This window comes from Pieris rapae, chromosome 8 (assembly GCF_905147795.1).
Source record: "Pieris rapae chromosome 8, ilPieRapa1.1, whole genome shotgun sequence".
In the NCBI taxonomy this organism is placed as follows: Eukaryota; Metazoa; Arthropoda; class Insecta; order Lepidoptera; family Pieridae; genus Pieris; species Pieris rapae.
The window spans coordinates 6,774,979-6,795,486 of NC_059516.1; the positions used below are offsets into that span (position 1 = coordinate 6,774,979).

The 20,508-nt window shown below is 31.3% G+C and overlaps 4 protein-coding genes across 5 annotated transcripts; 2 read left to right on the forward strand and 2 right to left on the reverse strand.

Annotated features, from left to right (window-relative positions):
• Nucleotides 1–80: 80 nt before the first annotated feature.
• LOC110992215 (type 1 phosphatidylinositol 4,5-bisphosphate 4-phosphatase) lies at nucleotides 81–6,111 on the forward strand. Its single transcript, XM_022257936.2, has 4 exons — nucleotides 81–247; nucleotides 449–618; nucleotides 1,479–1,688; nucleotides 2,821–6,111. The coding sequence occupies exons 1-4, from the start codon at nucleotides 205–207 to the stop codon at nucleotides 3,103–3,105; spliced, it is 708 nt and encodes a 235-aa protein (XP_022113628.1). The 5' UTR covers nucleotides 81–204; the 3' UTR covers nucleotides 3,106–6,111.
• Nucleotides 6,112–6,897: 786 nt separating this feature from the next.
• On the reverse strand, nucleotides 6,898–15,192 carry LOC110992216 (tubulin polymerization-promoting protein homolog). The gene is made up of 4 exons (XM_022257937.2): nucleotides 15,066–15,192; nucleotides 10,221–10,365; nucleotides 8,508–8,789; nucleotides 6,898–8,117 (listed from the first exon to the last, which is right to left on the reverse strand). Exons 2-4 carry the CDS (start codon nucleotides 10,356–10,358, stop codon nucleotides 7,926–7,928), a joined length of 612 nt encoding a protein of 203 aa, XP_022113629.1. The 5' UTR covers nucleotides 10,359–10,365; nucleotides 15,066–15,192; the 3' UTR covers nucleotides 6,898–7,925.
• Nucleotides 15,193–15,841: 649 nt separating this feature from the next.
• Nucleotides 15,842–17,645, reverse strand: LOC110992198 (glycerol-3-phosphate phosphatase). 2 transcript variants are annotated; one of them, XM_022257914.2, is made up of 6 exons: nucleotides 17,551–17,645; nucleotides 17,271–17,425; nucleotides 17,027–17,187; nucleotides 16,822–16,959; nucleotides 16,339–16,682; nucleotides 15,842–16,208 (listed from the first exon to the last, which is right to left on the reverse strand). In XM_022257914.2, exons 2-6 carry the CDS (start codon nucleotides 17,365–17,367, stop codon nucleotides 16,040–16,042), a joined length of 909 nt encoding a protein of 302 aa, XP_022113606.2. In that variant the 5' UTR covers nucleotides 17,368–17,425; nucleotides 17,551–17,645; the 3' UTR covers nucleotides 15,842–16,039. The 2 variants fall into 2 exon arrangements, with proteins under 2 accessions (XP_022113606.2, XP_045485286.1); XM_045629330.1 differs by lacking the exon at nucleotides 17,551–17,645 and having other exon boundaries at nucleotides 17,271–17,543.
• A 249-nt stretch (nucleotides 17,646–17,894) lies between these two features.
• On the forward strand, nucleotides 17,895–20,360 carry LOC110992199 (enoyl-CoA delta isomerase 3, peroxisomal). Its single transcript, XM_022257915.2, has 3 exons — nucleotides 17,895–18,630; nucleotides 19,865–19,954; nucleotides 20,097–20,360. The coding sequence occupies exons 1-3, from the start codon at nucleotides 18,268–18,270 to the stop codon at nucleotides 20,349–20,351; spliced, it is 708 nt and encodes a 235-aa protein (XP_022113607.2). The 5' UTR covers nucleotides 17,895–18,267; the 3' UTR covers nucleotides 20,352–20,360.
• The last annotated feature ends 148 nt before the right edge of the window (nucleotides 20,361–20,508 follow it).

Below are 20,508 nucleotides of genomic sequence, written 5' to 3' on the forward strand. Positions count from 1 at the left end.
ACAGTAAGACCCGCTGTCGTCTGTCGAGAGTGTAGATACTGTCAAATGTCGGTCGTCATCTACAAATTACATTTATATTAAACTTCCTCTGTAGTCTGTATAGAAACCAGAATAGGTATAACTTGGTATGATTAATTTACTTCAAAAGTCGTAATTAATAAAAAATCTTTGTGTTTTCATAGAAAAATCCCAAGTGATTTTAATATGGGTGACGGACAAAGTGAAAATCAGCCTCTATTAAGAGATGGTAAGAAAACATCTTCACAGCTGATGATTGAACTAATTTTATATTTGATTTTGTTGCTAAACAATATATCTATGATGAATTGCTTATTGTTGCTTTTGCCTCCGGGGCTGTTTGTTGTGTAACCGATGTAACTTGTCCAATACTAGTTTTCAACGTAACATATTGCGTATGTGTATCACGCTATAACTTTTGTATTGACAGAGGATGAGAATGTCAGCACTATCTCTCCAATCGGACCTGATGAGCTACCACCGCCGTACCAGCAAGCTGGCCTACCGATGGTCACTTGCCGGGTTTGTCAAGCGATGATTGATATATCAGGAAAGAGGGAACAGCATGTAGTGAAATGCTCTGAATGTAATGAAGCCACAGTAAGTATAAATGACTATACATCCATAGTGAGGGATATACTTTTGGTGTGTTTATACAGCAATATAGAAAATATAGTCATAAGAAGGTTACAATGTACTAAAGTATTGAAGGGGTAATTCAACACTTACTACACTACTTACTGATATGATATAGGTAATAAAAGCCTACAGCTATTATTAAAAGAACCTATTTTATTACCAAAATAATTGAAATAATAGGTAAAAGTAATAAAAACCACATGGAAAAAATATGATTTAAATTAGATAACAACTTTGTGTTTGATTTCAATGTGTGTCAAATTGAGATAATATTATTTTTGTATAGATATCAACAATTAAACAAAACTTCCTTGCCTACACATTCAAGATATTATTTATTTTGCCACTATATTCTCATTTTTGTTATCAACTTTGCTAACCACATGCATTGATATATTCTCTAATTTTATATACATATATGGACCGAGTCCATATTCAACCACATATATCATCAAACCAGTTAAATATTTTAAAAGGATTTAAACTGGAGCCTTAATACCATTGTGATTAATCAAAAAGTGAAACAACAAAATCCATCACTTGTGAAACAGTGCCATCTCTAGTGTAGTTCACTGGTTTAGTACAAATAATCTTAAGCTATACAAAAAAAAAAAATTATTAAATTTGAAACTACAAATGTAAAAAGTAGTCAGTCTCAAATAATAATTAAAGATGACGAAATAAAGTATATCATAAGTATGCATTGTGTTACCTACATGAATAAATAGATAGAAATAGAGTTTTGATTTGATTTAAATTAATAATGTGACAAATTCTGTTAAATGTGAGATTTTTACTTAATTAGAATATTTTATTTTCAGCCAATTCGAAATGCTCCACCAGGCAAAAAGTATGTACGTTGTCCCTGCAACTGCTTGCTCATTTGCAAGTCCTCGTCGCAGCGTATTGCATGCCCACGCGCTGACTGTAAAAGGATTATAAACCTGGCACCTTCTCCTGTCACCCCACCGGTGCCCACATTGCCTGGCATGTGTAGGGTCATCTGTGCTCATTGCCAGGACACTTTTCTGGTATGTATAATTTATCTCAACAAATAGTTTTTATTTTTTATTTCTTCAAGAGAAAATTAAAGAAGATGCATTAAAAATTACTTTTCTAAATAGACACACTAAACTATATCAAAAATTTAAACATAAAAGCTTAATAGAAAATTACATACTTCTCCGCTAAATGTATGCAAATGTGTAAGAAATTCACAAATTTCATTTAAAATACATTTAAAAAAATCATAAAGGTATTTTATATAAATAAAACTATAAGTAATTGAAACTTAAAATAATCTTAACTTCATTGGCTTCCTTATAAAAGAACTCAAGTACTTAATGCATAATGAAGAATGTCTCATGCCTTTACAATTCACAGAGAATACATGTTGCGTAATATGCGTTAATGCTGATAAGTAAAAGTATAAATGTAAACCTTAGTTAACTAACCCTGGTTCAGGAGATTACCGCAAAAGTTAATAGTTCTGGTCTGGCTGATATTAAAGTTTCCAAATGTAAAGATGAGGTAGTTAGTTCAAAATAGTTTAGTGTTTAAACTTAAGACTTATTTAAAATGTATTGCACATATTAAGTGTTGCGGATCAACCTTTGTAAATGAAAAGTAATTTTGTAAGCCGTAGATGCAGGTTTTTGAACACATTCTTAAAATTTTTGCTCTTGCACAAATAAAATCAAAACCTGATGTAAATATTATTTCTATAACTAACAATAAAGGGTAGAAACATCACCTCGTCTACAATGTTGGTTTATCTGTGAAAAAATCTTCTGATAAACGCTGCGATACATTTAACATTAGGTAAAAATACATTATCGCATTAACTCGAGAACGTAACCCGATACAGCCAGGGTTGATGTCAGGGAAAAGTCAGTGTGTTTATAAGTAGATTTGGTTCCACGTATTTTAATGATAATCAGGATAGATTTTAATCAGCTTAGCTTTACATTTTTATTTAATGACTATTGGTATCTCTTGCACTCTAATTATGAAGAAAAACCCCAATTATATAATAATATGTATTCAAAATTATTGTGAAATCAACGTCATATTTCAGTATATAGGTTTTTTTTGCCAAAATAAGATTTACAGTGACAATTCTACGAAGCCATTGCAGGTAATCAAACACGTACTTTATTTCAGTATCAGCTGTTAAAGAATGCTCCGGTGCGATGCCCACATTGTCGTAAGGTGTCATCAGTTGGGGCTAAAATGCGTCGAGTGAGGGGAACTATATTTGCGACACTGGCCATTATCGTACTGGCCATAGCCCTGGGAGTCACCCTTGGTACCTGGTCAGCTGCTAAAAGCCACGGTGGCGGTGTTTATGTGGCCTACGTTGGCGCTTTTGTCCTTGCAATGTTATTAGGAAGTCGCGCCATCTATTATTTCGCTATGAAAGTAAGTCACATTGAAGGACCCATGTAGACTACGATAATCTGACTTGTGATAGACTACCAATATTTTATTCCATATTGCATTATATATACATTTATTGCTGTTCATCAGGATTTAGGTTCTTTTGAAATATCTTAATAGCACCACGTCTTTGCGTGAACGGAATGTATCGCAAAACTCGATATTAACTATGTATGTAGTTTTATCAAATATTATATATGACTATTGGAGTGTTTTTGGTAGCCATTTAGGTAGGTAAGCATTCCGTTGTGTGATTTTTTTAATAATGTAATTTTATAAGCTATTAGCGATCTAAAGTTGAGGTAGATTTTATACATTGATATATATAACCGCCTTCACATTTAATATGACGTTTTTCTGCTTTTTAAGCGGAAAATCAATATCGGTATTTACGGAAGATATTAAGTTAGCCTGTGAAATGTTATTATATAAATGTTGCACCGATACATCAGTTTCTAATATTGCTGCCTTTTAGATGCCGAGAGAACAGTTATATGCAGAGATTTCATGACACAAAATAAACAACCATGTCAAAAATCTAAATAGACCGAACATGACAACACCAACATAAAAAGTTGGGAATTCCCAGAACAGACAACAAAATAAAGTCATTGGAATTGTGTCAAATCTCGAACAGTTTTAGGTGTCGCCTTATAAATTACAAAGTATGTATTAATGTTTTGTATAGCCATAATGTTTATGTACTAAACATGTACTCAACCTAATCGGTCATAAACCGCCTAAAAAAGAAATAAAATTTAATTAATTAAATCTCTTTTAAATTCGTATAATTAAAAACAATTTTGTTCAGAACTCCACAGCATAGTTTGTCTACATGGGTCTGGTTATATTGTGTTAATTATACATATAGACAATGACTTACTTTAAACACAGTATAAACACAAAATTATTGCAATATTATAAAATTCATTCTAAAAGTTGCTTTTATCATTTTCGTTAAGACTAGATTTATATCGAATACATGTAGGTATAAAATTAGTAAATATCTTATGTTTAACGTAAAATTAGGGTTGACACATGTATTTTAGAAAGCTAACACATATATCTAAATTTGATAACTGCTGTGAATTATTCTTGATTATTAAAAATATACTGTTTAATATTACTCATTTAGCTAAATTTACAGCAGTCATCAAGTTTCACTTATTTTTAATGTTCATATATGTAATCTAGTATAATATGCGGTATTATGGCTTTTTGTGTGTTTGAGATTATATATATAGGGTGCCAATGACCGGTGCTTTGGACATTTTATCCAAAAATAATCAAACTAATCTAAAATGGCGTCGAACATGTTCTTTAACGCACGCTAGTGTCCTCAATACTTCCCGCAGATAGATTCCTTACAGCTACCCATAAAGGTCCAATCACACTTATCAACTCGAAAGGTGATTGTCTCCGTATCGCCGTTCGCCTCGCTGTCAGCCTAGTATTCTAAAAACAATAACGACCAGTGTTCACAACCTGAAGCCAGGCAACTATCGCACCAGAGGCCGAAAAATTATCGTACATGAATAAAAATTATCGTGCAAGTCAGGAAAATGGATAAAATACTTTTAAAAATCATATGAAACGTGCAATAATGTATGTAGGAAATGATTTATAGTTTAAATCTTGTGTTTTTTAAATTGAAAAAATAAAAATTAAATGTTCGACGTATGGCAAGACTTGAACTGGGAGTGGACGTCGGACGAGGGCACTTCGAGTGTCATGAACGTGCCAAGATTTAGAATTTATATTGAAAAGATTGCGCCATGAAGCAACGGCATGTGATCCTAATAAAACAATCAGTCCATAGATGGCACTAACACTAAAAACCGTAATTATTAATTATTATTGGGCTATCTGTGTAATCATCAAATGTTTTATATAATTATCGTACATGTACGATAATTATCGTACGGTTGTGAACACTGATAACGACTTCATCTGATTGACGTGCGTAACCCATAGAATTAGTTCGAACTTTTATCAAGCCACTCGGTTGTTGTCTATGGCGTGTTATCATTATCTGTAATTTTTAGCGCCTTTACGTTTATCAATTCGGACTTCTTATTATTGTATAAAGAAACAATTGTCACGCATTGTGCCTAAACGAGTAATCGCAGATAAAGATGACGACGTTAGTTAGTCGTCTGTTTTTATTGCAGTAGTTATCATTAGTCATTAGACCTTTTGAGTCTTATTTGGTTTTCTACAGGGTATTTGTTTTTTTGAATAAAAATATAGTTGGTAAACTATACCAAACTATGTTCCAGATTATGTTATATGTTTAAAAACAAACTTGACAGGTTTGGTATAGACAATCAATCGAATAGTCTATTGATGGCCGTTCCAAAAAGAGGTTTTAAATCTATAGTGTGCGTACTTTGCTCCGACTTTGGCTCATGATTTGTCATTCATCAAGTACTCGGCGCTTATTAGTAGGTTGAAGCTTAGTCCACATACTATAAATTAACATCCAATTTCTCTGTCGAAAATAGAAGTCATAGTTGTTAAAGATGTGGTTTTATATACAAAATCTACTGTTGGTAACAATGATTGAATTTGGAATATAGCAAAACCGGCGAAATCAATGATTTTAATATATTCTATAAAGACTGTTTTTGTGGCCATGAGTAATATACGAAACTAAACAAAACACGCATGAAAGTCACATGATTAGGTATATATAACAATTAAATTTACTTTCTGTTAAATAGAAGACTATGTTCAAAATTGCTTTATACTCGTCCTAAATTTAGTCATTTTTCAGTTTATTTTTATATTATTCTCAATACTTTGATGTTATTTTTAAAATTGTAAAGTTTAGTTCGCTTTAGTTAATTGTATTTTTTTTAAATTTATAGTTTTGTATCTATTTAGCCTTAAGAACAATTGGTAACTAAATAACCTGTCAATATAAACTTTCAAGTATTTACAAAGATCTATAAATATTGTTTATTAGTGTGTAATCTTTCCGTAAACGGTTGAAATGAAATGAACTTCTGAAATTATAAGTGTTTAATTTATAGTTTTCTTAATATTAATGGAGCTTTAATGAATGTAAAATATAAAGTTTTTATATATGTCTTGGCCTACTGGATTGAGCGTGCGACTCACAACCCTGAAGTCAGTTCATCAGTTCCAACACGGCTGTGCACTTATTTTCTTACTATCCTATCCTCTTAACACTCGCTCGTAGAGTGACGGAATACATCGAGAGAAAACCGACTAGCCTTACATACAAAAATTGACGGCGAGTGTCAGGCACAGAAGTCTGATCACTAACTTGCCTAATAGATTACACGGAATAGATAAATCTTCTGAAACTATTTTAATGGTCAAACAAAATCACTTGTTAACATTGCCATTAACATCACTTAGAACAGTAGCAGCATCAGACGCAGAGTTAATAACTTTATAAAATTTTTAATCATTAGCGAAGAGAGACGCTTTATTGTGCTTTATATAAATCCTAACGTTGTTAACAGAATTATCTTCATATAAATGAAGAGTAATCGTCTCAACTAGGATCTTTGGAAAACTACTCAAACGTATTGCTAAAGTCAAAATATATTACATCAAGCTGGCATCCACCTAATTCCTGACATGTTTCGGTCACAAAAGAAGGCCCGTCCCATCTCGAGAATTCTGGTGTATTCGGTACCTGTTACCTATTTTTATCATATAGATATTCATTAATACTTGACAAAACTATTAGAAATTATAATATAGCTGAATAGTCATATCAAATAATATGACGGGAAGTGCTAGCGGGTTGACAAATGAAATAAGTCATTTTCACACAAATTTTATTTTGTACATTTTAGTGCTAATATCGTAAAATTGTACTTTAATGACATTAAAGATTTTCAATTTAGAAAAATATACAATAGACAAATTTTATTAAAATGGAAGGGTCATAGATTATAGAAATTTATCGACTAGATCTCTAAGGACATTAATAAAGATAATATTATTTGGACTTAAACCACTTTATTCTTACATCTAAACCAGTATAATTACTGTGTTTAACTAAAGCACTCCAAAGTTTTTTTGCCAAACTTTTTTGACTAATAGGAATCTCAATGAAATTAACATTTATAGTGGTAAACATTATCTTGGTTGATTCAATGAAAAGTGCCAGGACTTCATTTTAATCCTCAATAATATAGATTTCTCATTTATCCAGGTCCGACTTAACCAGGTTTCACTGTATAATATAAAGGTGTACATGATAATATAAATAATATGATAGATTAGTGCTCGAGTTAAAAGAGTAATGATACTGATTTATCAGAATGATTTTTTTAAATTAGTCAATGTAAAATTCGGGAATGCTATTACTACTATAAATTAAATATTCTACAGGTACCTTGTACTTAATGGAAGAACGCAATCCATTATGCATGTAATGAAAATCGTTTATGAAAAAACATCGAAATATTATACTTATAAGTATTGTGCAAACTTGAAAAATTATTTCCTTACATTACAAACCTATTTAGAAAAAAACTAATCAGTGCTTACTGTTCGTTAGAGAGTTTTTTATTTCTGAAACGGAGGATAGTTTACATATCAAATTAACTCTAGGCTTAAAATATCGTTATATTTTATATTACGGTAGGTAAACTATCCCGGAACTCCACCATGGGTTGGGATGGATTTAATTTAATTCGATTTATAGGCCACTATAAACAAATAAATCGAAAATGTATCACTTAACATCAGGTGAGCCTCCTGCCCGTTTGCCCCCTGTTCTATAAAAAAAAATGTAGTGGAACAGTCAGCACTAATAGATTAATAGATGAGAGAGACCTGGGCAGCTAATGGCCCTTGCCATACGTGTCCTTGTGTTGGTATCCCGTAACGTAGCCCGAACCATCTACAAGATCCTTACGTCCAGCGATACCTTTACCCTTGCCGGTGTCGTCAAATCGTTGCTTGTGGGAACCAGTGTACTTTGTTGTGTCCGTCAACCTATCTACAGCCGCGGCTGCAGCTGGTGATTTTGGTAACTGAAATAGATAGTATATACATCTCGATGGTGTTTATATAGTATTGCCTTGACATATGTTCGATTTATTATAACAGAGTCAGGGAAATAGAACTTCATACTCTAGCTATTTAGCTACATAAATGCACAGTGGAAATATATATCTAATAATATTTTTTGTAAATAAAACGTATAAATATAATAAAAACAAAAATTAAATAAAAACATCCGTAGATTGTTTCTGTATGTTGAATTAAGAAGAAATACATAAATAATACATATAATACTGATACAATATTACAATTTTTTTTTCCAACTAGTAAGTATTTAAAAATCTGAGCAACGCTTAGCACTTAGCTTAGGCTTAGCACAGAGCCTAACTCGCGGGTAATAAATGATCAAGTATACTTACATGGGTTGATACACCAGGCTGGCCACATGTGGTGAGTTTCTTTTTTATGTCCTCGATATCAACCTTCTTATTCTTCGCCAGGTCATCGAGGAATTTCTGGTAGTCTTCAATGCCGACTTTAACAGATTTAAGTTTTTTGAAATAGATCGCTGTGTCGGTTGTTGTAATTTTCTTTCCGTCGATTACTTTAGCCTGTTTCATCCATTTATCGCTCTGTGACAGTGTTATTTGCTTTCCGTCTGATTTTGGGTCGCCGAATTTGGAGAACATTTTGAAGATATCCTAAAATGATTTGGTAAAATTATTATGGATAATGGATATCCCTTAACATAGCGACGGGACCGATTGCATATTTTTTTATTTCATTAGGTACAACAATTAACTGCCTTTACATGTGGTAAGGAGCATGACTTGTTGCAGATGTTTACTATCATGTTTTAATAAGAACTACGTAACACTTACAGAAGTGGAGTAAATATAAATTCAGAAACATTCTTTATGAATTAATAATAGTTTGATTACCAAATTTAATTATCAAACTAAACAAAGTATTCACATTTAGGTAAGTCCCAGATCCATTTGCTCCATTAGGAAATTGAAGGTTAAACAATAGTTTCAAATAGTTCAGCTTTCTAATGCTTCTTTTTATAGCAATGAAGTCATCCATTTTCCGCAAGAAATGAATTTGCATAATACGACCCGTGTTAACTTCTCCGACCTTGTTGCATGTTGCTTTATCTGATAGGTCTTTATGCGCAGCGATAATGACTTTCTTTGCACGACAACGGTGTTTCGGGTTAAAAATACATCTTGTCTTAGAGTGTAGCATTTGTGACCCAATAATACTACCCATAATAAATAAAAAAAACTGTATATTTGAGTTTTTGTATAACCACCAAATCAGAATTATTTCTGATTTAATAGTTATTTATAAAGCAGAAATTCAGCTGTTATTAATTTTAAAATATTTTGAGAATAGAATTTGATTAACTACATTAATATTTTTAGATAGTTTTTTAATTACTAGAAAAGGTTCGATTCTGTGAGACTGATACAGATATTCTAACAAAGGTAACCACTTCGTTAACGAAATTATTATTTTCGCTTAACTTTACCTATTTCATCAATGAATACTGCGTAGAACTTGTGAAATTATGAGATAAATTTGCGGCATCGTATACATAGTTTATTTATATAACACTAGCAATGCCCCGCGGTTTCACTCGCGTACATACCGATCTCGTGGTAGTTGAAAGTCTACTAAGTCCTACTATAGATATAGGTTTTTATTATATACACTTTTTAATTCAGATTTTTTTAATTCGTTACATGATTTACCTACGTTGAATGTAAGACAATAGTAAATTCTTTAATTTAAATGTTTTTAAAAATAAAAACAAAAATTCTAAACGAAAACCCATCTTCTATAGTGGAGATAGAATTTTAAAGTTGTTTCAGAAGTTTTTGTATGTACCTATGTTTGTAATGTACACCATTACAAACATACATACAAAAACACAAAAGTTTCCACTTTATAATATTAGTATTGATAGGGAATTTATAACTAGCAGTGCAAAATGAAATGTAAACGCGATACATGATTAAAAGTAAAAAATCTAGGACTTATACATTAAAGACGAAGGTTATACAAACAAAAAGTCAAAACTATTTTAAAACATTAAGTAATAGTCTGGACATAACAATTCAAACTACCTTAAAAGGTATAGCATTGTCATCGTTCTTTGTTGGTGTTCCATTGGCTGCCCCTGGTGCTGACCCATTCTCCAACTTGACGTCCTTCACCCCCTGGGATACTTGCTCCACGGCCTCTTGTGCTGGTTCCGCAGACATTTTATCACTGAAATTGTTTAGTCAAATATCATTTTTCCTGATTGGTTTTGCTTAAATTGACATAATATATCGCTTGAGAAAATTTAAAGCTTAATGATATAACCTAGGACTTTACTAAGCTATGGAACATTGCTGGAGGGTTGGTTCTAGTTCCGAAAAAAAAAATTAAGTTACAGGAGGCTTTGTATAAAGTTACTGATTTTTAAATCGTCGGTTTGCAACAATATATCTGTTTGATTATTTATTTTATTAATTACAAAATCTATAGATCAAATTGTTATAAACACATTCATCAGTACAATTTTACATTTATTTTGACATCTTCATTTATCAGACATATCAGACATCTTATTTTAAAACTGACCTAAAATTTTACGAGCTTTACACCAGAGTTGACTGATTGGTACCATTAATCTCGTTAAATAAATAACTGCGCTTTTTCCAAATGCTTCATACTTGCGAAAATATCTTTATTCATATAGGTAAACATGTACACTTAAGAACGTCAAGAAAAACAAATTAAATTAATTGTAGATTTACATTTACAACCTGTGTATAGATGATATTTATATGTGTTTTTAGATGGCATAAACATAATGTTGAAATTGTATTGATCAAAATTCGACTCAGATAGGGGGGGATACATGTTTTAAAATCTTAACATTTAACTCTAACTATTAGAGCAACGCCAAGAGTCGTTATGTAAATCGTAACACAAGCAACTTACTTATCTATAAACGTTATTTATACCTACACATGTAATATAAAAAGTAAAGACGAGGAATAACAATGTCTGTAATTACAAACTGACCTATTGGTATAACAATAAATGTTCTAACCGCGAAACATAATGTCATATTATTCATTTTTATTTTCAAGTACATACAAACAACCTTCATACTGTTAAGAATATTAGTCTGGAAGATAATTTCATATTATTTCAGTGCTTGATACTTGTTTCGTGCAATCTATATCTGGGTCTGGATTCTGGCAACATGATAATTCTTTTGGATTGACGGAGGCTTCGACTATTTTTTTAAATAAAGGTAATCGTTGAAATAAATGATGATTTCCTATGATTCAATGTGTATGTGACTAAAAAAACAGGGACTGCAAAGCGATACAACATGACTTCACAAAGAAATCACTGGTTTAATAAAAGGCCTATTTATAAAAGATTTGACTGTTTTCTTGATCGGGCTGTACCTAGGTTGTTTATCTTATTACCGATTTTTAAGATAAGTATGCTCTCCGTGAATAACTTAAATACAAATCCTCTAAAAAATATACTTGGAATGATTAAATAGTGACGTCGTGTTTTAGCGCTAAACGAAGCAATTACATCATCGACCTTGTCCGCCATAGGTCATAGGTACGATTTATATCTATGTTTGAAAATATCTTCTCTAGTTATGATATCGCTATAAAAAAGAATTATTTAGAATATTGATTTTATATGTAAGTTTTATTTATTTTAATTTGTTAGTAGTCAGTATATATAAATAAATTATACTTATAATATTTAATTATCCCGGTGGTTAACAACGCATTGTCCAATGTTTTCCTGATTTATATAACAGAAACGAACCAACGAATCAGCCAACCAATATATATTTGTACAACCAATATATAGAGGTTTGTTGCCTGAAAGAGACTGTCGCCCGATTTGTTACAATAATTTTCGTCTTTTAAATTGTATTATGTACAATAAGATGTAAAACAGTATATTATAAGGAATTAGTAAGTTGAGAGATTCAGTTTTTTTGTACAATAACAAATCGTTTATCATATAGATTTAAGATTGTGAAGAATATGTTTAACGAACGAATCTAAATAAGGAAATGACATCAGATTTACTTTTTTAATAGGTTCTGCCTTGAATATTGCTATTCATACACTAGGAGTTCTAACAGTTTTCATTCAATTCCTGGCTACCCACATTTGGGTGTGGAATCACCCAAAGCTTATTTATATTAATCTGGCAAATGTAAATTGTGCGTGGGAGATAATTGTGTTTAAATAAACAATTATTACATACCTAGTGTATGGTTAGTAATAAAACTGTGTCCACCAAGGTACTTCTTTTATCTACATAAAAAATATTTTACCCATAGATAATTAGAATCAGAATATTCAAGGATACATTAATTAAACCTAATCTAAGCGATGACGTTACCTTCATGGTGTCCAAGTTTGATAAAACACTAGGTACTTTCGAATCAAACGGTAGCTTTTCAAATGTTATTTTTATCAGTCTTTGCTGATTTATTGTATTTTTTTAATTTTGTGTCATAATTTAAATTATACATTACATTTTTATATACATGAACACATTTTATTTCACTGCCTTCAATTTTGTTAGTAATGCAGTTGCTAATAAAATATGTACCTTATTACTTACTACATTACCATATTTAATGTAATGTTGAACATTTCAGTAGGACCAAAGAAAACATCTTCAAATTTATTATAATTCCCATTTATATTACGATGTGATTGATATTATATCATCTGTTGTTGTTTTGGCTTTTATATATCAATCCCTGGATATAGAAATGCCGGAACAACAACATAAATAGAGGGCCATCGTTATAGTAAAAGCTACGATAGGCTATTTTTACGGTTAATAAGAACAAGCTGAAACTGAAGCGACCTATTTTTCGAGACATTCATAGAAATCAGGCCATAGTAGTTGCATGTTTTGCTCTACCTAGATATAATATAGTAAGAACACAATGAAGTCTATTATACGCTCTTATGTATTTGCTGACACCTTTTTTTAAATATTATCGCTAAATAAAGAAGTTATATGTATTTAAATTCACTTTTTTTATACTTAGGTATCACGCATACTAACGAACATTTTACTCACGAAGAATACGGCCAAGTCAAATACTTACATATTTATGTACAAGATTTTTTAGCATATTTCCCAAATTTCAAAGATGTTAGTGTTGATCAATTTTATTCTTTAATTAAATATCATCACGTTTAAAAGTATATAATATTAAGTTATGTTTAAACACGTACGTCCTCCTTTATAGAGGGGATGACGTCAGCTCATAGATGGTGCATGTTATTCATATAAAATATTACTGTGACTCATCATTTGTTTGGGATATCAAAAACAGCTTTAATTTTTAAAAAAAAACGTTACTTGCAAAAATACCTATTTGTATATACTTAGGCGAAAGTATACCTGCCTATATACCTTTCAAGGTCGTTTACGTTAGGTAGGTTAATATCTTTTTGATGAGAATACATTCGCTATCACACTTCCTATTGATAACACATCGCGGTCTAATTAAATGTTCGCGATGAAGGTGAAAATTGTAGCAAGAAATCTAATAACTGCGTACTAAAGATTTCACTCTCATTCAATGGAAAAGGTCGATGACGCTATGATTATGAATAACTAGGTACTTTTTATCCGGCTTAGCTGGAGGAGAAATGTAATTCGGCATGTACATATTGCTATAGGTGTACACTACATTTTTCTATCTTAACAGCTACTACTAATTCGATAGAACTCCAAAATAATTCCCACACCAATTATCCTACTTAAGAATACATTATAATATGATACATTAGAATCACTTGAATGAAGTGGTTAGGTGTCTAAAAATATTGCAGAAATAATAATTAATTTAATGGTTACACTCACGTACCAATAAGTGATATAATATATCTATAGATATAAACCAACAACTTATTATATACCTAAATAATATTTGATAGAAAATAGTTTTAATTAAAACATTTGTTTTTTATTTCATAACTTAACATTGTAAATTTTGATTCATTTTACAGTCAATTGAATTGTTTACAATTAAATTTAATATCGAGCATAGAAATCATATTTGATGCGAAGTTAAGTACGTAATTAAGAGAGTTACATCAGAATAAGCGTCCGTATCGTCGTCGTTATATTAAGGTATGAGAAGTAGAAAGAGAGCGTATGTAGATGAAATCCTTTTCCTGACCATCTTTCAGTTCTTATATAAACATAGCCATAGATATGTTATGCATATGTAAATTAAACGACCTTCATAGCTTTACCTATTCACAGTGTTACTGATGAGGCGCATAAGCTAATTCGTAAACGCAACGTAACAAAACTTAGTACATGTCAACAATATCTTACCTTGAACATAAGATATTTTACCTTTAACTCAAATTAACGTGCGTGAATTTTTTAAATGACATTGCAGCCAAGTTTATCTTATCTGAATTGCATGTTTTATTGTTAGTATTAGTTATCACTTATCAAGTTCTTATTGGAAATTTTATTAATCAGTCGAATTCAATTTTCTGTGTATACAAAGAAATATTTAATATTCTTTATAGAATTTATAATTATGTATGTTAGAGCATAGTGGTTTTCAAGTGGTTAGGGCGGGACGACCAATGTGAAGCATGGACGTTATTATGGACAAATTTTATTTTTCGGAAAATATTTTATTTCTGTTATTAAATTGTATGGAATCAATATTTTCACGTATTAAAAACACAGAAACGATTCATATAGGACACCCCATTGATTCTTTATGTTGGACCTTTTTCGCGTTACTATCTAAGACGGATTTTGCAAAATTTTCTGCGAGGTCATTAATCGAACTGTATTTTAAAGGATATTATCAATAATAAGAACCAAATTTTTTGCAACATTATTTCATACAAACACATACGTACAGCTATTGAACTCACATTTTATTGTAAAGATGAGAGATTACACGCGCAAACACTGTTGCACACGGCGTTGTCTATTCACGGTACAGCCGAAACTGTTTTGTTGACAAGCCATTGAGCGCGAGGCAGACTAAGCATGCGCAATGACGCCAATTTCCGTCTTCCCTGTTCCCGTCCCTCGAATAGTCACCATTGTGACACACCCTTTAGGCCCATTTACGGAAACATTGTCTGAATAATTAAAATAGATGAACTCCCTAATTATTAAATTAAGTAACTTCTCCCTTTACTAAGAATTTTAAGTAGAAAACATTCACACTAATCTCTATTTTTTTTAATCAGTAATACTTAAATCATTACTAATTTGATTATGTTTGAAGACCCTACATTAAACTTTACCTCAAATACTTTTCATAATAGCTTTGCTTAAAATATTTGACAGGACCAAAATACATATATTAAATTTCCAAATCAGCATTTCCTCTTGAAGACTACAGGAAAATATTTAGTTTCTGCATCAAATGAACAACAAGACTGTGATCCAATTTTAGAATGGGTAGTAGTCAAATATCTAACCAAGTTTAATTATAAAACAAAAAAATTAGTTATTTTTTATTATTAGTTCAAGAATAATTTAGTTAATTTTTTTTTAACAATCCACATTCATTAAAAATAACCTTTTAAAAAAACTACTTTGTTTTTTATTTTCTTTTAATGGTACTTTATTGTCTTTGTTGTACAAATTTACAAATAGTGAAAATATCAAAGCCAGAAAAGGCAATCCAGAAAAACACTAATTTTATATACTATATATTTTTAAACTTTCAACAAAGAAAACATAAAACTATTTTATAAAAATAATATAAAACACTGCTTCAAAGCTTGTATTCCTGTTCTAACAGTATATTCTCCACTATCTACTTTGCATTTGGCTTAAGAATAAAATAAATACCACACATTGTACAATTGACCTAATAGTGCTAAAGTCACTTTTATGATACTAAATTTAACAAATTCCCCAGCTTAGGCAAAACTACATCAGGGAGAGGCTCTTTTTTCTCACTTCGAATCTTCTCTAAGTCTTTCATAGAAGTGACACCAGTCAACACTAGAAGTGTCTGGAAACCACACTGAACGCCAAATTCAATATCTGTATTACACCTGTAAATTAAATAATGACAACATTATTATTTCAAAATACTACATTCTCTACTGCTTTTGTATTAAAAAGAGAGTGACATAGTAAAAATATGATCATTGTCTTATAAACTCAAATAATAACTTTACACACCTATCACCAATCATCAAAGTCCTTGCTGGGTCAAGCCCAAATGACTCCAGGAACTTTCTTACATAGTCATTTGGTTTGCCTAAAACCAGAGCTTTCCTTTCTGAGCATGTTTCAACTGCTCTTACTAATGTGCCAGTGCCAGGAACAATTATAGTAGATGATTTAGGAAACCGTTCATCAGTATTCGTTGCTACGAAAAGGCATTCATCATTAGCTAGATATGATGCAGCCTTCATAAATTTAGGATAGCTCACATGCTCATCAAATCCTACCACTACTGCACCAACCTCTGGATCTAAATCTGACTGTGTCATAGACTTAAAATCTGCCTTTACTTGGTCTGGCTGAAAATAAGAGACTTCTTTAAAAAATTAATTAATCCAAACAAAACCACAAAGTGTGGACAATGGCCCTGAAACAGGATCAGAAGCTAATAATCTACTGGCACTAAACTATTCAGTGATATTATATCAAATTCCTTACCCCAATTCCTATATGCCTAATGCCCACAGCTTTCAATTCATCACCAATACCACTGGAACCAATTAGATACACTTTTTTCTTAAAGCCAATACCCTTCAAATAATGAGCCACTAAATAAGCCGTTGATAAAATTTCTTCCTGAAAAAGATAATTAAAAAGATGACTATATTATTGAAGTTTCAGAAACAATTCAAAAACTACCTACCGGTTCAGCAATAAAGCCTAATTCTTGTGCTTTAAGAGCAAAGTCTGCTCGTACTTTTGTTGAATTATTGGTAACATAGAATACTCTTTTTCCCAATTTTCTGAAATAATTAATCACATCAGCTGATCCAGGTATGGCATTATTATTAATCCATAGTACGCCTGTAATAAAAATGGTAACAAATGTAATAAACATTGAATCTAAAGCTTAAAATACAAATGTTATTAAAATTTGTTCAATTTACCGTCACAATCTGACAAGACTGTATCAAAAGAATTTAGGAACTCTTGTATTTGTTCCTTCGATGATTCTTCCAGATTGTGCACTGCTGATTTAAACATTTTATTTGTGGTAGTTATCTTGACGTCTTCTCTATGCTTATTCCCACAGTATAACCTTCTAGTAACATAAGTAGAATAACGATAAAGAAAATATGGCTTAAGCTGACTCAACATGCATATCATAATAATAAGTTTTTAAGCGAAATTTATGAAGCGCAATTTTAAATAAAAATAGTCTCCTACCGTAATTTACAGATATATATTATAAAGAAAGCAGTTCATACATACTTTTGTGAAACTATGACATATAAATTAGATTAGATGACCTTGAAATCTTTGCTATACGCCACAGATGTATTAAAGGTAAACTGACGATAAAAGGTAATAATAGCTAGAGATTTCATATATAGTAATTCCGCAAGGAATTAGGAGGAAGGAGCATAATTTAAATAAATACTAAAGTAAATATAAAAAAAAACTTAGAAATTGAAATAAATAACTTATACACTGTAGACTGTCATAAGTTCTGCACACCATTTATTTTTATGACCATAGTCTACGTCGAATACCACTACGTCAATTGTCAATTTCTAAAAAAAAACAAGAGAAAAGTAACTAAAGCAGACAAACCAAATGCAATGTAAAAATGGATATTTCATTCTATGACTATGTTGACTGTTAAGTATGGGAAGATACTATGTTGGTGCCTGGAAAACGAATTATAAAATCTACAATGAGTCATTCCGTTTCTGTCATCTCTTACGCGAGACTCATACGATTTAGGAATCTTGTCAAATGCCAACACACTTTATTAAAAGATAACGGTAGCGACAAAACGTTTATACTTATTATTAATTCATTGTTGATTGTGAAAAAATAAAGGATAAACCGATTAACCAGTTATTCTAATTTGTGATTTATTATAATCATAGACGAATATATTCGCGTGTAAACATTAAAATGGGTACTTTAATTGTTACTAAGAAAAACAATATAAAAGTTATTAAATTTAATAAACCTAAGAAGAAAAATGCGATCGATTATTATATGTATATGAAAGTGAAAAAGGAATTAGACAGCGCCGCTGCCGATGAAAGTGTTTCAATGGTTGTTCTGAGCGGAACAGGAGATTTTTACTGCAGTGGTAATGAACTTGGAAACAATTTAGAACTAGGTCAAGAATTACTTTTGGAATCAGTTAAACATTTTATAAAGGCGATAATATTGTTTCCAAAATTACTGGTTGCTGTTGTAAATGGTCCAGCTGTTGGAATTGCGGCAACAACTTTGCCGTTTTGTGACTTCGTTTACGCATCTGAAAAGGTGAATTTTAATTTTATTCAGGCTACTGTTGATAATAATCAATATACAATTCTTCGTCATTCTATTATCCTTCATCATTAAAAAAAATTAACGCGTTTTGACACGAGAGGAAAGTCTATATATCTGTAAAAACGATTAAATTTTCCACTACTAGATAAGTTAAATAAAACAAGAAACGTCAAAGAATGTTGGAGGTGGACATCTTGTCGAGATCTTGGCAATTTTATAGTACCTACCAATAGATTTTGAAACATTTTACGATTTGTTTACAGTTACATTTTAATATACTCCATATAATAATGATACATATTTAGGCGCTTTTATCTCTGCCTTTTAATAAATTTAAGAAATGTATTAAAGAAGAGCTGTGTAAAAAGGCTTACTATAAAGTTATTGATTATCTAGTTGATAAAAGGGCCTGGGACTAGTGCTGGGCAGGCTACCTCTAATGAATTTGATATATTTGTTTTAAATATTGTTTGATGATTTGCTTTTTTAAAAGAGTACCGAGAGTTTTTTACGCCGGCTTTTTCTCTCGGCCTACACCCTCTGTCTTCTTTGCCGATGACTAGGGATGCCTACAGGTTCGAATTGATTGACGTGGAATAAGTGATACCTAGATGATCTTATGTTCCAAAATAAACGTATTTTTTTAATTTTATTTTCATAGATTGACAACACTCCTTGAACAGAGTGACACTGACGTCTGGTGAGCTAAGAGCAAACTGCCGCTTCCGCTCAAAGCTCTCATTTCTCGCCCTCGATCCTCGACGTATCCTCACTCAGCGCCCCAAATATTGCCTGTCATACACGTCCCCAACTATGTCTTGGATTCGACATTTCTTCATATTACATAATTATCCTGGTTAAAGTTCCAATAATCAAACATTTACTTCGAAACACCAGTTGTGTTCTTCGCATTAAGTCAGAGTCTCTGTGACCTTACAAGCTTTTTACTAGTCCAGAAATTATGTAAATAGAGACATCCTTAAATTAGATAAGGGGTCTGTAGGATCAAACTAAGCATCTACAGCTGTTTTAGCACAAACAAGCCACTCCGGTACTTGGCCCATACTAGTAAACTAAGTTAAATAAATAACGACATTAGCAGGTATATTTAGTCATATTTGACGATGTCCTCTTTGATCCACCTTACCGATTAAAATATATGTGTGATCCGAGCACAAGTCAATACAAGGTTAAAGCTTCTCGATAAAAATCGTTTCTTTTGCAGGCTTATTTTTACACACCGTTTACCAAGCTAGGTCTTGTGGCTGAAGCATGTTCAACAATCAATTTTCCCCGAGTGATGGGAGACCGATTGGTAAAAAAATCTTAATGTTTCTATATTGATTAGTCGTCAACCAAAATCGCATAAGAAAATTTAAGTGTAAACGACAATATTCGCCTATAAATTGGTTTATTTTAATTACTTTTTATGTATTGAATTCGTTATCTGTTTGTAGGCCACAAAAATGTTGATGTTAAACTACAAAATGCCAGCTCAAGAAGCTTTGAAGTGCGGTTTAGTGACCGAGGTCTATAAACAAGAAGAACTTGAAACTAAAGCCTGGGAAAACATCGAAAATATATTAAATTTACCTCTGGATTCGCTTCTTACTACCAAGAAATTAGTTCGACAACCATTATTACAACAATATCTTGAAACCAACGAAATTGAAATGCAGGAAATTAAACGTCTAGCGCAAAGTAAATTGTAAATTGTGGAATTTTTCTGTTATTTTTCTTATATTCTATATTTATATATTACTTTAAATTAAATGTTTTTTAATCTAATACAAAATTTATTGTAAATACAAAGTAAGTTCAATACAAAGTTTCTGTTTTTTAGTCATTCTACTATTCATAAGTGCTGCG

Excerpts from the sequence above, each read along its gene's own strand:
- LOC110992216 (XM_022257937.2), bottom strand. The coding sequence starts at position 10,358 with ATGTCTGCGGAACCAGCACAAGAGGCCGTGGAGCAAGTATCCCAGGGG. Across the intron at positions 8,790-10,220 it reads ACAATGCTATACCTTTTAAG|GATATCTTCAAAATGTTCTC; the intron begins GTAGTTTGAATT and ends AAATCATTTTAG. Across the intron at positions 8,118-8,507 it reads AGCCTGGTGTATCAACCCAT|TTACCAAAATCACCAGCTGC; the intron begins GTAAGTATACTT and ends TATCTATTTCAG.
- LOC110992215 (XM_022257936.2), top strand. The coding sequence starts at position 205 with ATGGGTGACGGACAAAGTGAAAATCAGCCTCTATTAAGAGATG. Across the intron at positions 248-448 it reads TCAGCCTCTATTAAGAGATG|AGGATGAGAATGTCAGCACT; the intron begins GTAAGAAAACAT and ends TTGTATTGACAG. Across the intron at positions 619-1,478 it reads CTGAATGTAATGAAGCCACA|CCAATTCGAAATGCTCCACC; the intron begins GTAAGTATAAAT and ends TTTTATTTTCAG.
- LOC110992198 (XM_045629330.1), bottom strand. The coding sequence starts at position 17,490 with ATGATATGCATGTTGAGTCAGCTTAAGCCATATTTTCTTTATCGTTAT. Across the intron at positions 16,960-17,026 it reads TAGGCTTTATTGCTGAACCG|GAAGAAATTTTATCAACGGC; the intron begins GTAGGTAGTTTT and ends TATCTTTTTCAG. Across the intron at positions 16,683-16,821 it reads TTAGGCATATAGGAATTGGG|CCAGACCAAGTAAAGGCAGA; the intron begins GTAAGGAATTTG and ends TCTTATTTTCAG.
- LOC110992199 (XM_022257915.2), top strand. The coding sequence starts at position 18,268 with ATGGGTACTTTAATTGTTACTAAGAAAAACAATATAAAAGTTATTAAA. Across the intron at positions 18,631-19,864 it reads TCGTTTACGCATCTGAAAAG|GCTTATTTTTACACACCGTT; the intron begins GTGAATTTTAAT and ends TTTCTTTTGCAG. Across the intron at positions 19,955-20,096 it reads GAGTGATGGGAGACCGATTG|GCCACAAAAATGTTGATGTT; the intron begins GTAAAAAAATCT and ends ATCTGTTTGTAG.